The 16,009-nt window shown below is 34.3% G+C and overlaps 2 protein-coding genes across 3 annotated transcripts in view; one reads left to right on the top strand and one right to left on the bottom strand.

Annotated features, from left to right (window-relative positions):
• Galphao (G protein alpha o subunit) overlaps positions 1-16,009 on the top strand; it is a 42,700-nt gene that overhangs the window by 14,487 nt on the left and 12,204 nt on the right. For both annotated transcript variants that reach the window (XM_089735308.1, XM_089735307.1), the window contains exon 4: positions 4,511-4,671. In XM_089735308.1, the coding sequence (XP_089591434.1) occupies positions 4,511-4,671 (161 nt within the window). The remainder of the gene's footprint in view (positions 1-4,510; positions 4,672-16,009) is intronic.
• LOC149500855 (putative cytochrome P450 49a1) lies at positions 5,337-9,578 on the bottom strand. The gene is made up of 7 exons (XM_089735304.1): positions 9,106-9,578; positions 8,906-9,022; positions 8,045-8,121; positions 7,479-7,953; positions 6,727-6,805; positions 6,281-6,607; positions 5,337-5,530 (listed from the first exon to the last, which is right to left on the bottom strand). Exons 1-7 carry the CDS (start codon positions 9,444-9,446, stop codon positions 5,417-5,419), a joined length of 1,530 nt encoding a protein of 509 aa, XP_089591430.1. The 5' UTR covers positions 9,447-9,578; the 3' UTR covers positions 5,337-5,416.

Raw genomic sequence — 16,009 nt, 5'->3', positions numbered from 1 at the left:
ATTTTCCGTAGAAAACATAAGTTATAGGTATAATTTCTTAATTTTAAAAGAGAAAAGTCAAAAAGGATTTCATGTTCTAAAAGCACTTTATATTCTAAAGTGGTCATATAAGTTTTATAAATGATAACATATAGGATGGATATTTGAAACCGGATAGCGCGACTAGCTATTTAGCTGTATAGTTCTTAAAATAACCATTTGAAACTGCATCCAATTTTTTATCTCATTCAATTGTTTTCTTGAATTTCGAGCACCAAATTTTGACTTTTCTAGATGTTTATACAGTTTTAAGTTCCGTCTCAAATGTCCACCATTTGTTAGTTTTCGTTTCTAACATACATATATGGATTTAAAGTATGTTTATAGCATACTATTAGTCCTTATTTCAAGAATTTTTCCTAAAAACCAATATCTGTTCGTTTTCCGGAACAATAATCCGATTCCACGAACGTGCTTCGTTGAGAGATCAATACGACGCATACTTTATTCACGAAAGCGATCGGATATTTTCCTAGCTTTGCTGCATATGGAACAAAAGTTTATTGCACGGCTCTCGTGCACGTGACAATATCGCTCCGTTGAACCGCAATAAATTTACGTCTCAACGCTCGTATATGTATATAATGATATAGAGTACTTCAGAATGAATAAACAATAAAAGTCTTCATTGCGTTTTTTGTTATGTGTATAATAAAAAAAACAATATTTAAAGCCCTTAATCTCTTTTAAAATTAATATTAAAAATTAAACAGTAAACAGTATTAATAAACTATAAAAAACTAAACTCTCTCGTTACTCAATGACAGGCTTCACTGAATGATACTGACGAAAAATCCTTTTTTAAAACTAAAGAATTTTAAATGATAAAGATTTTTCTTTACATGTAGTTAATTATTTAAGCGCCGACAGACACCCTTCAATGCCCACATCGTTATCAGAACACTAAACAAACCAGCCCGGAATGTGACGCGATAGCTTATCACTGTTCCGTTGTATCCATCCACCTGTAGAGGTGCATCTCATTATCATTTCCAAAACGTCACTGCTTACACAACAGAGCTGGATGCTCTCAAAACATTGTAATGAAATCCATTGTCACCGGTTGTGACGCACACAAATAATTGTCCTTTGACATTAGATGTCTTTACCGTAAAAATAAATTTGTCCGCATGTTTAATGTATTATTGCGTCACTAGCTCTTGAGATTTCAGAGCATTGTACTTTAAATTGTGTAATATAGTATAATATTTTGATGACCTCTTCACACAATAATTCGCAATAAATATTCCTTTATGTATGTGTGTATAGTTTGAATGATGTAGAAGAATTGTTCGGAGCTCGGAATGGAGATAACATTTAAGTGAACAATATTTTTAATCCATCGGTAATTGCATCGAACAGTGGATGTTTAACATAAAATTAAATAACATGACATGTGGTAAGTAGTCGGTAGAATGGCTTTAAACTAAAAGTGTCTAGTGCCTGCCGCCCTCGTTCAAATTACCTATGCATATTAGGTGAGTGACTCACCGAGCAAATGGCGCATTCAATAAAACCCTTCAACGATACATGTACCTATTATATCTTTGGGAGACGTGATATCTGTACGATAACTTACGGACGGCGCGAATGTGGTGTTTGGGTCTAACTTAAAAAAATGATTAAAAACACGTGTATAAAGGCTAAGTATGCTGTATGACGTTGTCCGCTTTGTTTAAATACATGATTTCAATAATAGGTCAATTATCTACGGTGTCTGTATTATACATATTAATAGGTAAAGACAAAATAAGTACTGTTTTCTCTGTCAACTGTTTGTCTTGTTTTGTTTAATAGTTTTGAAGATCTTTAAATGTTGACAGTAAAAATATTAAGAAAATATGAGTCGTCTATTATCAAAGGTGGCAATCTGTGCATTTGAACAAAAAAATGTTATTGATATGTCAATACAGATTGATTTGAATATAATCGTCTCCTTCAAAGAATACGGTTCAAAACCTGCATTAAATAAAGGTTAATACTTAACCTGTTATTTATCTAAGATGTCATTCAGAAGAGTTTTGTGACTGCCAATGGAATACAAAGTCAATAATTCGTTTTTCTGATTTACCAATAATTGTCCAAAAGTCACATTGCCGGCTTTGATAATAGTCGACCCATATGTAGTCTTGTTTTTGTTGTTATTCCGGTGCATGAAATCGTCGTGGCCTAAAGGATAAGACGTCCGTCCGGTGCTTTCGTATTTTGCGATGAACTAGTGTTCGAATCCCGCAGACGGGTACCAATTTTTCTAGTGAAATACGTACTTAACAAATGGTCACTATTGACTTCCACGGTGAAGGGATAACGTCGTATAATAAAAATCAAAGCCGCATAATTATAATTTACGTAATTACTGTTGGTAGGACGTCTTGTGAGACCTTAGAATTCATATCTCAAGGTGGGTGGCGGCATTTACGTTGTAGATGTCTATGGGCTCCGGCAACCAATTAACACCAGATGGGTTGTGAGGTCGTCCACCCACCTAAGCAATAAATAAATAAATAAACATGTAGAATAGAGATCGCAGTGCATAAAATAAAACTTCACTGTTCCAAATAATAAATAAAATTCAATTTACGCCTTGTCCATTTAACCGTCTTCGCCATCTTCCTATTCTCTGTCATTCTGTCTGTCATTCTCTTTTCCTTTTCTTTCCGTTTTGTCTCACTCACTTCTTAACGCTCCGTTCCAAACTCTTTTCATACGTCCCATTCTTACTAATCCCAGAAACATATAGACAAAATGTAATAAATCTAAATATGATCGAATTACGTTCATCGGGAGGAAAACTAACTCTTACAAACTATAAGGTTGAATGAAAACAATGTACATGTATTAATGATAACAACGGAAAAGAGTTTTGAATATAATCAAACTGAGAAAATTTGGACTGAATATATACAATTTGTGTTTTAAAAATAGGTGGTCTCGAGCTTCGGAAATACGAGTGGGGTTGTTTGAATGGTGTGTTCTTCGGGCCTCTTGTCGGCTGTGGGGAGGTAGTTCGCGCATGCGCACTTTCTCGTACCACCCTTCAATTATAAAAACTCTGCAGCCAACAAGAGCATACTATATATTATATTAAAAGAACTGTTTATTAATACGCTTTTATTAGCTTCAGACGGTCGTATGGATGTTTGTAACGGAATCTTTGAACATGATTTTGACCCCCTTCAAAACGTCGGATCAACTCGAAATTTGGTATACTTATTGAGGACCGATGACAATTCAATATTAAAAAAAATATATTGATAGAATTGAAATTCAAATAAAAAATGAAAAATAAATAATAGTTAAAAAAAATTACCAAAATAATCATTTTTACTAGCAAAATTTTTTTTTCAAATTTTTTAAAATTTATTTTCTGTATATAGCGTATTTTGTTGGTCTTTTTAAACCGTTTCTTTTTTTAAATATTTTTTGACATTGTCCTGTTGATATCAAATTTATATTAAGTATGTATGTATAATAATTATGGATAATTTGCAATGAGCTCAAAACTTGTTAATAATTTAATCTAATACAAAACGAGATTTGAGTGGCCGTTGTATACTTAATATGATGTATGAACGAATGCAGTTAGTTATTCAAGTATCTCTGTATTGCGTAACGAAAGCTTACACAGTTCCGAGGTACGTTTGAACGACTCGCTAATCCGATTAGCGCATCTCCTTTGAGATATCGGTTCACTAAACTCAAAATGAATATTCGCTCTGTTCGAAGATTCGAATGTACGATCGGATACGAATGTAGTAACAGTAACTGTGTAGAAATGTTATATTTTATTACCTAAAAAAAAACATTGTGAATTTAATACATAGTACATAGATAAATTTTATTGCATGGACAAATGCATAAGTTACTTAATTGCCTTATAACATTAAAATTACGAAAGTTTTTCTATAAATAAATTTCATCGTCCTTGACATTTGGTTTATGATCGATCATACGGGTAATTTACAATTTAAAAAAAAACACTATATTCGAATATTCATTATTCTAATATTACTAATGGTCCTCCGATAGTCGAAATTCGACTATAATTAATTGAAATTATAAGATTGTACACTATTATGATTATATTGTCAAAGACTCTTATACTTCTATAATCACAGATTTCGCCAAGACTACACTTTAGACAAATATTAATAAAGACAAACAATATTCAATCTATTCTCAACTTATGCACAGACTTTAACAATAAACAAAATCGTATATATGCGTATGTGTGTCAAATACACGGTAGGGTGTGTAATGTTTTCTTTAATGGTTTACTGTATTTAAAAAAAAAAATATTTGCATTGTGCTGCACTCCTTCTCTATATTCTCTATAAGTGTGGGAAATTTTATACTCCTCCGTCCGCGCAATTTTCGTAAAAAGGTGTACAAAGATTTTGCTTCACGTATTAAAATTATAGATTAGTATAGAATCTATTAGTTTCTTTTTAACACTACGCGGTATTTGCAGAGCGATGGTAAGATGGTGTTCGACGTGATTCAACGGATGGAGGACACGGAACCGTTCAGTGAGGAGCTTCTCGCAGCGATGAAAAGGCTCTGGGCCGACTCAGGCGTTCAGGAGTGCTTCGGTCGTTCCAACGAGTACCAACTCAACGACTCCGCTAAATAGTGAGTACTTTGATATTTTTTTTATAGCTTAGATGGATGGACGAGCTCATAGCCCACCTGGTGCTAAGTGGTTACTTACCCATAGACATCTACAACGTAAATGCCCCACCCGCCTTGCGATATAAGTTCTAAGGTCTCAATAGTTACAACGGCTTCACAATCCTTCAAACCGAACCGCATTACTGCTTCACGGCAGAAATAGGAGGGGTGGTGGTACCTACCTACCCGTGCAGACTCACAAGAGGTCCTACCACCGTTGTTGTATTAGCATCAGATTGCGTGCGATCATTTTATTTGAAATAGGGTGGGTACCTGTTCATATTTGAGTTAATATTTATCGCAGTGTGGGTCGTTTTCAAATTTGGGGCCAAACGCAAGTTATTTGATTTACTTCTCATAACCTTAATGTTACCGTATTTATAGGTACAGTAACTTTTTTGTCATGACAACAGGCACGTGGTCATATAACTATATATTCGTAAACATTGTTAAATTAGGAGTTGTACATTAAAAACTACCTCAAATCTCATTCGTATCAGTGGTTCGAATTTAAAATTCTAACTCGTTTGCTATTTTTCCAGTAATGCGTGTTGAAATTCGGCAATTTTATTTAATCACTTTAACTATTTGCTATATTATTTTTGTCTAGTGAAACCCAGCACAACAACAGTAACTATCTAATTTAATTTGATTAGAAACTAAGATGTACTAAGCCGGTCAAAAGTAAAACATCAATAAAAGAATACTACTCATTTCTCTTGTTCAATGTAAATTTGAGAGATTCATTCGGTATATATGTGGGCGTTACGCTGTAGGTCAGTTCAGGATGCCTCCACAATACGTTATATTTTTGAAATATCTGAAATAGAAATAGTCATTAGAATGTTTTTGTAATTTTGATATAAGTAGTGGTCCCGCAGTAGTCGAAATTCGACTTTAATTAATTTTAATTATACATTTAAATATTATTATGGTTCTATTGTCAAAGACATAAACTTCTTTATTCACAGATTTCACTAAGACTACACTATAGACAAATAATATTAAAGACTAGCGACCCGCCCTCGCTTCGCTTCGGAAAAATTAAAACACACATGAAACCAAAAAAAAATAATAAAAAAAATAAATAAAAAAAAGTAGCCTATGTTCATCAGGGACAATGTCGGCTTCTAATGGAAAAAGAATTTTTCAAATCGGTCCAGTAGTTTCGGAGCCTATTCGAAACAAACAAACAAACAAATCTTTCCTCTTTATAATATTAGTATAGATAAACAATACATATATTAATCTATTCTCAATTTGACCACAGATTTTAAGTAATAAAAGTTTGTCAATAAACAAAGTATACATGTATTTAAGTGTGTGTTTGTCAAATAGATGGTAGTGTGTGTAATGTTTTTTTTTATTGATTTAAAGTGTTTTTTATGCACAATTTAACAAAATATTTACATTCTGCACTACTCTATATTCTCTATAAGTGTGGGAAATTTCATGCTCCTCCGTCCGCGCAATTTTCGTAAAAGGGGGTACAAAGTTTTTGCTTCACGTATTAATATATAGATGTCTCGTAATTTGTATTATTAAATAATAATAAAAAATCAATGATTACCCTGGCCAGTAAAAGTTGCAATTCGACTTCGGCGAATCTCTTCCCGACGCACATCCGTCGACCAAATCCGAAGGGGAGTGACGCGAACGGGTGTATCCCTATTTCCTTCTGCTCGCGACATACGTCCGACACTATTGTATGTTCGCATGTTCTCGATATCTCGTCCGAGCTATGCCTCTTATCGAATTGATTCATCGCTTTTATGGGATACTGATCTTTGCCGGCAATATCGTTTTCTCGTAACCAACGTTCAGGCACGTATTCGTGCGGTGACGGAAAATATCGTTCTTCGTTCGATAATATATAGTGCGGGAACACTATATGAGTCTGGAAATAGGAATAGGTTTAGTGAAAACAGGCTTATTACCACACACATATCAATATTAACTAAAGTATAGTTTAGTTATAGTTATTTCACTAGCCAATATTGAGGTTGAAAAACTTACACCTTTTGGAACTTTGTAGCCAGATATGGTGGTATCCGATTGAATGCATCGTCCGTTTCCCAAAATTACCGGTTTCATTCTAGAACATTTCGAATGCATTATAATTAAAATAAATATTCTTTCTTTCGAATTCGTTGGACAATATCAAACAGCACATAATTATAACAGATAACATTGATTAATAACGTGAAATAAAATGTTTATTAACAAGTTATTCCGTTTACTGTATATAGGTAATGGTGAGGTAACAAAACATTCACGTGATTACGTCAATGGCACTGGCACATTACATTTGGCCATTCGCAGTACCTGAAATAAGTGATTTCAGTTTGATAAATGTAAAGTGCTCAAGATTTCTCGGCGAATGAAATGGCTCTGATTTATAACATAGAAGAACACATAACACGACATTTCCATACATTTTATCACGAGAATTAAATTATTCATTTCAATTAGTCAGACACGACACGAAATAAACGAGTGCATTGAGAAATGTAATCGAACGCTGACCATCAATGATTATGTTACAATAAGACGATACATCGTATCATTTTTCTACAATGTAGGACTCATTTTTTTGTTGTTGCTGTTTTGTAACTGTTTGTCGTTGTTCGCAGTGTATATATAATATGATTAATCGTTTTGCTTTGAAATGGTTCTTTGTACGTTTAAAAGATATTCATGATTTGCAAAAATACAACTAAAATAGCTACTTATATGAAATTAATGAATTAAAAATAATATTAACTTACCGCAACGCTTCTTTAATACAAGCTTTCAGATAAGGAAGTTTGTCCACGTCCTTATCATTCAATATTCTATTTTTCGGTAAATTCGTGTCTAGTTCTTTTTGAAGCGCTCTCTGTGCCCTAGGTACATTAGCTAATAAGTATAAAGAACTCGCAGCTGCGGCGGCTGTTGTGTCCACTCCAACTAACATTAAATCTAAAGCCAGGATTGTGGCTACTTTCTGACCGCTATTTTTAGCCACCTGAGCACAGACTCCTTTATCAGTTAATCTTTTTAAACAGAGTAATCTGAAAGAGTCCAGTGCTTCGATATAGGTTTTGTAAGCGGGCGTTGAATATATTCTCCATAATGGTGCGGACAACTCCAATTCGGGTACACTGTGAAAAAATCCATGTATACATTTTATCATTTCCTTAGCGTCCGTTTTGGTATCGCTTAAACATCCTAATCGTGTGCCCAAAGCCCACGCGCCCACAGCTGAAAAAAGAACGAGATTAGTGTCAAAAATTTCCTTTTAAAACTCGTTTAGAAGATGATTTTTAAGTAACACTTATCGAGTGGCACTTACATTCGAGAGCCCATTTATAGAGCTCCGTGAGGAAATCTTTTGGAAGTTCCCTGTTCAGATCAAGGAGATGTTCTAATCTGAAAAATTGTAAATGTCTATCAAGTTTCGATGTTTTTTTTAGTGACCGCAAAATACATTACTATACTCTATCCAAATATTCAAATACTGAATGCTAATGTTATTTTAAATGTAACGAAAGAAAATGTTATTCTCTTACGTTGAATGAGGTTTGTTGATTCCCGCAATGAGTCATTTAATCGTCGGTTCAAAACAAATGCGCAGACGTAGTTGTTAAAAACGGGATGTAGTCATTAAACCGAGATTTTACATTCGTATCATTGGAGATTCAAACTATGTACATAACATCCCAGGGGACCTTACATGACAATACAATGTCTTGCTATTTAATAATCCGAAAATGCTATTTCTTCTTCGATACCTTGTCCATAAAGCAATATTATGATGATACCTCATTTTGGATAATTAACTTTCCCTGAATCCTCAATACTTTTATTAGTGGTTGGACATTATTGACTTCGCCCACAGGTCAATCCTACAATCCTATCAATATTAGCTTGTAACGTAGACTTGTGCTCATATAAGGGCTTTAGATAAATAGTAAACAATTTAACACTTTGCATTAATTAGTTTCAACTTTTGTTATTACAGTTATTAAATTGTTTCAGTTTTAATTTTAAGCTATGTAAAATTAAAGCTATACCTACTACAGATTTAATAATTAAAATAAATTAACAGTTTAACCAATTGCCATTAAAATTAACTTTTTACCACAAAAATCGCCCGATATGTTTTTAGTATTACATAACCAAATTAATTAACGATAGAAATTTAGATTGTTACCTTATAACAAAGTCATTAGCGACGTAATCTAACTCCGGTACAGCAGCACGTGCCGCTTCGGGAGCTATTAATGCTTTGGATACTTTTGACCGAAATCTTGACCACGGTTCTCCGTGACTGTTAAATAATTTATTAATTGATCATATAAATAACGATTGGTTTAAATAGACTTATTATCTTTTCGATTTCATTCTACTTACATTCCAATAAGTCCTGGTTCGTCTCCGAAGAAATCTTTCCTTAACTCTTGTTTGTAGTGCTTTAGACATGGAGCTGCAGCTCTGTGGGGCATCGCATCTTCCCTCCTGTATATCCTCGCGGTTTCTTCGGCGCAGAAAGGGAAAACGAGATCGGGATGACCGAATAATTTGGCCACTTTAGCGGCACCGCCCGCGCCGGCTAACGATCGTAAACACCAAAGCGTCAAGTCCAGCCTTTTCGTTCTCCATGGTTTCCAGCCTAATGCGAACCTCCATGAATTGCCGAGTATGGGCAGGGGCCTTGGTCCCGGCATGACTGTGTAACACCGAGCTTTGTCCATCGCGAATCGATCGTCAATGGAGTGTTCAGTCCCTAGGTTTAGTTTTGTTGTTGTATTCAGACAGTGGGGGCGTTTGTTGGTTACGTTTTCAGATGTGTCGTAATCCGCGCCGGTCGACCAGCCTGACGCAGTAATACTATACGCATGCGTAAAAAAATGAATACGTAAGCTGCTTAACAGCAATGAACTAGCTATTCATGTACGAAAAATATAGTAAGATATGATATGTAATTACAGACATAATTTGTTGTTCTAATCGTAATTGTAAATTTTGATAATGATGATATTTAATTATATCGTGAAGTGATTGTTTCCTGTAAAAAAATTATCTAAAGGACACTAAAATTTCTAAAACTCTCTAATGCTGCTGCCACAGTAGTTTGATATTTCATTACTATTATAACATAGCGTATGTGTTTATAGTGTGCAGTGCAAGCACCACTTAACATGCACTTGTAAATTATAGAAACTGTTTACAGCAAAACGCAAGTCATCCTTAGGGTATCGTGTAACACATAAGGAGCCTCGTGAATTTCGTTGTTACACTATCGCTTGCAATATTTGTCCAACGATGGTAATTTATGTTACGAAATTAGTTTTTTTCCATCCAATACATACAATTTATGTTCCGGAATTATTTGCTCGATTGATAATGTGATACATGTGCGCTTGCTAAACTCCCCCCGATGAAGGGCACGTCCGTACTCTGTGCCGATTGGATCATCCGGTCTGCCGACGTATTATGTACACTGTCGCATCTTCCGCAATCACGTTAACAAATTAATTTCGCTATTAAAAAACAAACTGTCACGCAAATCAAACGATTATATCACTAGAAGCTAAAACGTGTGTCATGGTTAAATAGTCAAAATGTGTGTCAAATAAAACATTGCAGCCCATAAAGCAAATATTAATAACATATTTACTATTAAGTAAAATTTCACACGAGACAACTTCACCGTTGAACCGTATTGGGGTTTATAGCACTACCAACTACTTATGAGCGCTTGCAAAATCGGAAAACAAAGAATGACATAATTTGACTTGTTTTTCTTGTTTTCTTTACCGATCAAATGGTAAAAAGATTAAGATAGCCTTTATTAAAAATCTAATTTAAATTATTTATTTATTTATTTAATAAGTAGGTCGCTAGCGCGATTTTCTAAATATGTAAGTGTACACTTATTATCTTGTTTTATTATTTTACACCGGTTTCTTGATCGTCTTGCTGTACAGCATAGGCCTCCCCAAAGGCTCTCCATAATGTTCTATCCTGCGTTTTTCTCATCCAAGTTGTTCCTACCACTTTTTTGATGTCATCTACATTGCTGTCTTCTCTATTTCGATTTTTATATCTTGGACAAGATTCTGTCACTCCTTTGGCCAATTTTTCTGTTTTATCTCGAATTATAAAATCGTAAAATGATACTTATGAAAAAATACTATGTACCTAATTAAACTGAGATAAGAGATTAGTAGCCTTATGCGCGAATCCAGACAACGGAAGTTCTTGCAGTACGGATAAGGAGCTCTTTGTAGAAACACTATTCATGTTTGTATGTTGATCTCTTTACATCCTATCGTAATCACTCAGGAATATATTATGTTCTGCAAGATTTCTTAGTATTATTATGGTATAATTTTCAAAAACTATTTATGGTCATTGATTTTAACATTAATCAATATTTATACAACTCACATTTTCAATCAGTAACAAAATAATTTGTAATGATGTAGTTTGAGCTCATGAAAGGTACTACCGTTATTCCACCTACCTTTGTGTGTTATGAAGCATGTTAATCAAAACAAATAGGTGAGTTTGCGGTTTTCATTTAAATAATATTAAGAATTTTATGAGTAACGTGTATTTAATATAGGTACACAATTTTACTTTTGTGTAGACCGATAGGGACGCTAATCGTTGATATTTTAAAAAAAAAAAACGATGATGTTCTCGCCTGTTTCGATGTAGTCCGACTGACCAGAGAAAATCAGAGATAATATTTTTTTATTTTTTTGTTTAAACATTTGCGCGCTTATTCATTAACGCGAACCGAATAACTGATGAATGAATCAATTCACATTAACGATTCTGTGTTCTATAGTTTAAGACTAAGAATAGGTCTATATCTGTACTGAAATCCATACAAAATCCCCATTTTAAGTATTTAACATTGAGCGAGTGAGACCGCGTGATATACAGTATTTTGGGTTGAATTTAATTTTAAGTCCTTTAAGTTTTGTACTTTTTTAAATGAATGTATTACAATAAAATACAATAGAACACGAATTCCTGAAGAGTTCCATACATACGATTCCCCTTTGTGAACTAAATTAGCGTTCCACAACACGAAAATGCGTATAGGGAGAGTGGCAGTGAAAAAATTATGTTCGTCCATGTTAGTGAACATGATGTGATCAAATTCGAGGGGAAATATGGTGACCTACTAAATAATTACCATTTAACGCGTCTCATGTGACGATGAATGAAATAAAAACGCTTACTGTGGAAGTATTATATTATTTAGAGAAAAGTAGATTTTGATTTGAATTTGTTTGTTTCAAATATACAATACTACAATAGAGGAATCCTAGTTTGGAGCCAGGATGTAACTTGTCCCCGTTGATGCATATGTATAGGTATAGTTTTAAAAATATTGACAATAGAATACATTTTTTTGAAACTCTTATACGTTAGGATTTGAATTTAAAAAAAAAACACGATTAGTATATACGGTGACATAATTCCAAATTTTTAGGTCGAATGGTTTGGTTTAGTCTTTGGTGAAATAATCCTTACCTCTATATTAAATATTTATACATTCAACGTTCGATACATATTCCGTATAATCATTATGATGTAAAACCGGTACATATCTAACTGAGATACTAAACGCCCACATTGGAACTGGCCGCATGGAACAATTCGTGTTGACACATTTATGTGTTGGTCATACTATTCGCGCTAATTCAAGCAGATCTACGAATTATAGCATATTTTAACGATTGACTGTTCTTGCTTTGTGTACCTACTTATTTGTGGTAAAAAAAGATATCTTATAAACGGGATTTTATTAGCAGCTAGCTTGTTAGCTCGTTATTAGAGCGTGAACTGTATGTGGTGGAAAAAATTGCAACTAGTTGTACCTCTAGAATAGTTCTCTAACTTAAAACAAATCCGTCATAACTGGTTTCATAGATAAACTAAATCAGGCAGTCAAAATGTAACGTGTTTTAGTTTTAGCGGGTAGGGAGAAAATTACAATATTAAAAACCCAAATAGTCCTCTATTTTCATTTAGATCGACGCTTTTATTTTATTATTAGAATTCATCTAAAGTACTTATTACTCACTACAATGTGAAATCGAAGTAAATTGTTTTGAAAAAAATTGCAACTAGTTGTACCTCTAGAATAGTTCTCTAACTTAAAACAAATCCGTCATAAGTGGTTTCGTAGATAAACTGAAGCAGAGAGTCAAAACGTAACGTGTTTTAGTTTTAGCGGGTAGGGATAAAATTACAATATTAAAAACCCAAATAGCCCTCGATTTTCATTTAGACCGGCGCTTTCACTTTATTATTTGAATTCATCTTAAGTACTTATTTTACTGGTGGTAGGACCTCTTGTGAGTCCGCACGGGTGGGTACCACTGCCCCGCCTATTTCTGCCGTGAAGCAGTAATGCGTTTCGGTTTGAAGGGTGGGGCAGCCGTTGTAACTATACTGAGACCTTTGAACTTATATCTCAAGGTGTGTGGCGCATTTACGTTGTAGATGTCTATGGGTTCCAGTAACCACTTAACTCCAGGTGGGCTGCGAGCACGTCCACACATCTAGGCAATAAAAAAATAAAAAAAACACTTATTACTCACTACAATGTGAAATCAACGTAAATTGTTTTGAAAAAAAAATGCAACTAGTTGTACCTCTAGAATAGTTCTCTAACTTAAAACAATTCCGTCATAAGTGGTTTCGTTGATAAACTGAAGCAGAGAGTCAAAATGTAACGTGTTTTAGTTTTAGCGGGTAGGGAGAAAATTACAATATTGAAAACCCAAATAGTCCTCTATTTTCATTTAGATCGGCGCTTTTATTTTATTATTTCAATTCATCTAAAATACTTTAACTCAATACAATGTGAAGTTAAATTGTTTAGCTTCTATGTTAGTCGGTTAGCGATCGGCGCGGTGAGCGTGATATCGAAAGGGCTTGACGGCGGCGGCGTGCAACGTGCGGCGGCGCGGCTCCGCGTATTGATCGCCGCCGGACCTGTTGCCGAGCGAGTCGACACCACAATATCATCATACATGAATTCTATGCGTCGCCAGCTCTTGAATGCACGCTGCAATCTATACCAATGATTTTTATTTCTATAACTAGCTGACCCGGCAGACTTCGTAGTGCCTCAATCGATAAATAAAAGACCTAAACTTTTGTATAAAATAAACTTAAAACAAACAAAAAGAATCGCGTCTGACGGGGGACACATCAAAGGAAAAACAAAATTGTTATTTTTATTCAATTCCGAGCATTTTCATATTTATCTACCTTTTAAACCTTCTCTGGACTTCCACAAATAATTCAAGATTAAAAATTAGCCAAATCGGTCCAGCCGTTCTCGAGTTTTAGCGAGACTAACGAACAGCAATTCATTTTTAAATACATATATAGATAGATAGATAATTGCAAAGGGATTTTTTTCTCTAGAAAAGATCACAAATTGAATCTCAAATATAATGTGACGAAGAACTAATAAACTTTTGATAATTTATAATATATCATTGGAATGAAATTGATGGTTTATATAAATTGAGATATTTATTTCGATCGTTCAATTAAACACTATTAAGTAAATAGTACTTAGTATTGAACGATAATGAAATTATTTTGGCTGGTTCGAGTGTAATTCATCCTTGTTTACTGACCCAGTTAATGTTGACATAGGCTTGACGTCAGCAACGAACGGCCAGGACTGATGTGAAAAAAGCGTCAGTATCATAAACACTCGGGTTTCAACATTCAACACATGCCGCATTGCTTATGATAAGCATGTATTTTAGTTATAAGGACACTTTGCTGCGGAACTAGCTATATGTATTCATTTCTAGTTCAGTATTCATGGAATTTTTTATTGGCTTCTTTCTTTTTTCGAATTACTTGCACATTTTTTTTAAATTTAATTCAATGCGGGTCTAAAATAACGCGTGTCTCGTTTGCATTTAATTGTAAATCAGTCACAAATAAAAGATAATACTCGTTTGAATACTTGAATAAATATCGTCCAACTATCGTAAGTAAACCACAATTTAAATTGTTGATTTACTGGAAAATATTATTGTGATGTCATGGAAAGTGTGTAATGTGATTTGATTGTTTAAAAAAAAGATTCCGATGATATATACTATATTTTAAAATACCTCAACTTTTGTATAAGAAACATCTGCTAATAAAACGTAACATTGTGTGGTCAAGGCATCCTTCACGTTAGAGGGCCTTAAAGTTTAAAAGCTGTAATTTATATAGTAAATGTTTCAACTGTAAGATCTTTTTAAGTTGATGATAAAGAATAACAATTTTCGTTGTCTTACGGATTGTATGTAGGTACATTTTTTTACCGTGGTCTCCTAGTAAGAATATTAGTAAAAAAAAAAAAAAAAATGATTTTGTCATTGTTTCTTGATTACAAATTTTCAAGTTAATCGGACGACTTGAACTAGGCGAAAGTTACGTTGAAAGATACCGTTACCGTAGAGGAGTGAATGAGCTAGAAATCTTAATATCTTTGTAGAACGGCTGTTTCACCATTGAAACCCGAAATAGGTGACTGTTTCGAAAAGACAGAAATAGGCAGAACCATAGTACCTACACGTGTGGGTTTATGACACGCACTACCACTGATTTATATGCAAACTAGCCAACCCGGCAGACTTCGTAGTGCCTCAAGCGATAAATAATAAAATAAACTTAAAACAAACAAAAGGAATCCGTCCGGCGGGGGACACATCAAAGGAAAAACAAAATTATTTAATTCCGAGCATTTTCATATTTATCTACCTTTTAAACCTTCTCTGGATTTCCACAAACAATTCAAGACCAAAATTAGCCAAATCGGTGCAGCCGTTCTCGAGTTTTAGCGAGACTAACGAACAGCAATTCATTTTTATAGGTATATATAGATGCAAATGCAAATTAAATATTCCTCTATACATATTGAATTTCAAGAGGCATTAATACTTTTACCACTCCCTAATAAATGAATATAGGACTGCGACAAGCCTATTTCTGCCTGGAAGCAGTAATGCGTTTCGGCTCGAAGGGTGGGGCAGCCGTTGTAACTATACTGAGACCTTAGAACTTTATCTCAAGGTGGGTGGCGCGTTTAGATGTCTATGGGCTCCAGTAACCACTGAACACCGGGTGGGCTGTTAGCTCGTCCACACATCTAAGCAATAAAAAATAAAGCCACAGGCTGAGTCCAATGTTGTCTAGGTTTTGTGTTGGCACAAGGCCAGGGATGTCGGTTCCCACAATCTATACAGATTTGCCCTTGAACTGTAGCACT

The sequence above is a fragment of the Bombyx mandarina genome, chromosome 19 (assembly GCF_030267445.1).
Source record: "Bombyx mandarina strain Sakado chromosome 19, ASM3026744v2".
NCBI classification, from domain to species: domain Eukaryota; kingdom Metazoa; phylum Arthropoda; class Insecta; order Lepidoptera; family Bombycidae; genus Bombyx; species Bombyx mandarina.
Note: the sequence above shows the minus strand (reverse complement) of the source record. Positions and strands in the feature narration are given on the sequence as shown.

Excerpts from the sequence above, each read along its gene's own strand:
- LOC149500855 (XM_089735304.1), bottom strand. The coding sequence starts at position 9,446 with ATGGACAAAGCTCGGTGTTACACAGTCATGCCGGGACCAAGGCCCCTG. Across the intron at positions 8,122-8,905 it reads GCTAATGACTTTGTTATAAG|ATTAGAACATCTCCTTGATC; the intron begins GTAACAATCTAA and ends ACAATTTTTCAG. Across the intron at positions 7,954-8,044 it reads CTATAAATGGGCTCTCGAAT|CTGTGGGCGCGTGGGCTTTG; the intron begins GTAAGTGCCACT and ends TTCTTTTTTCAG.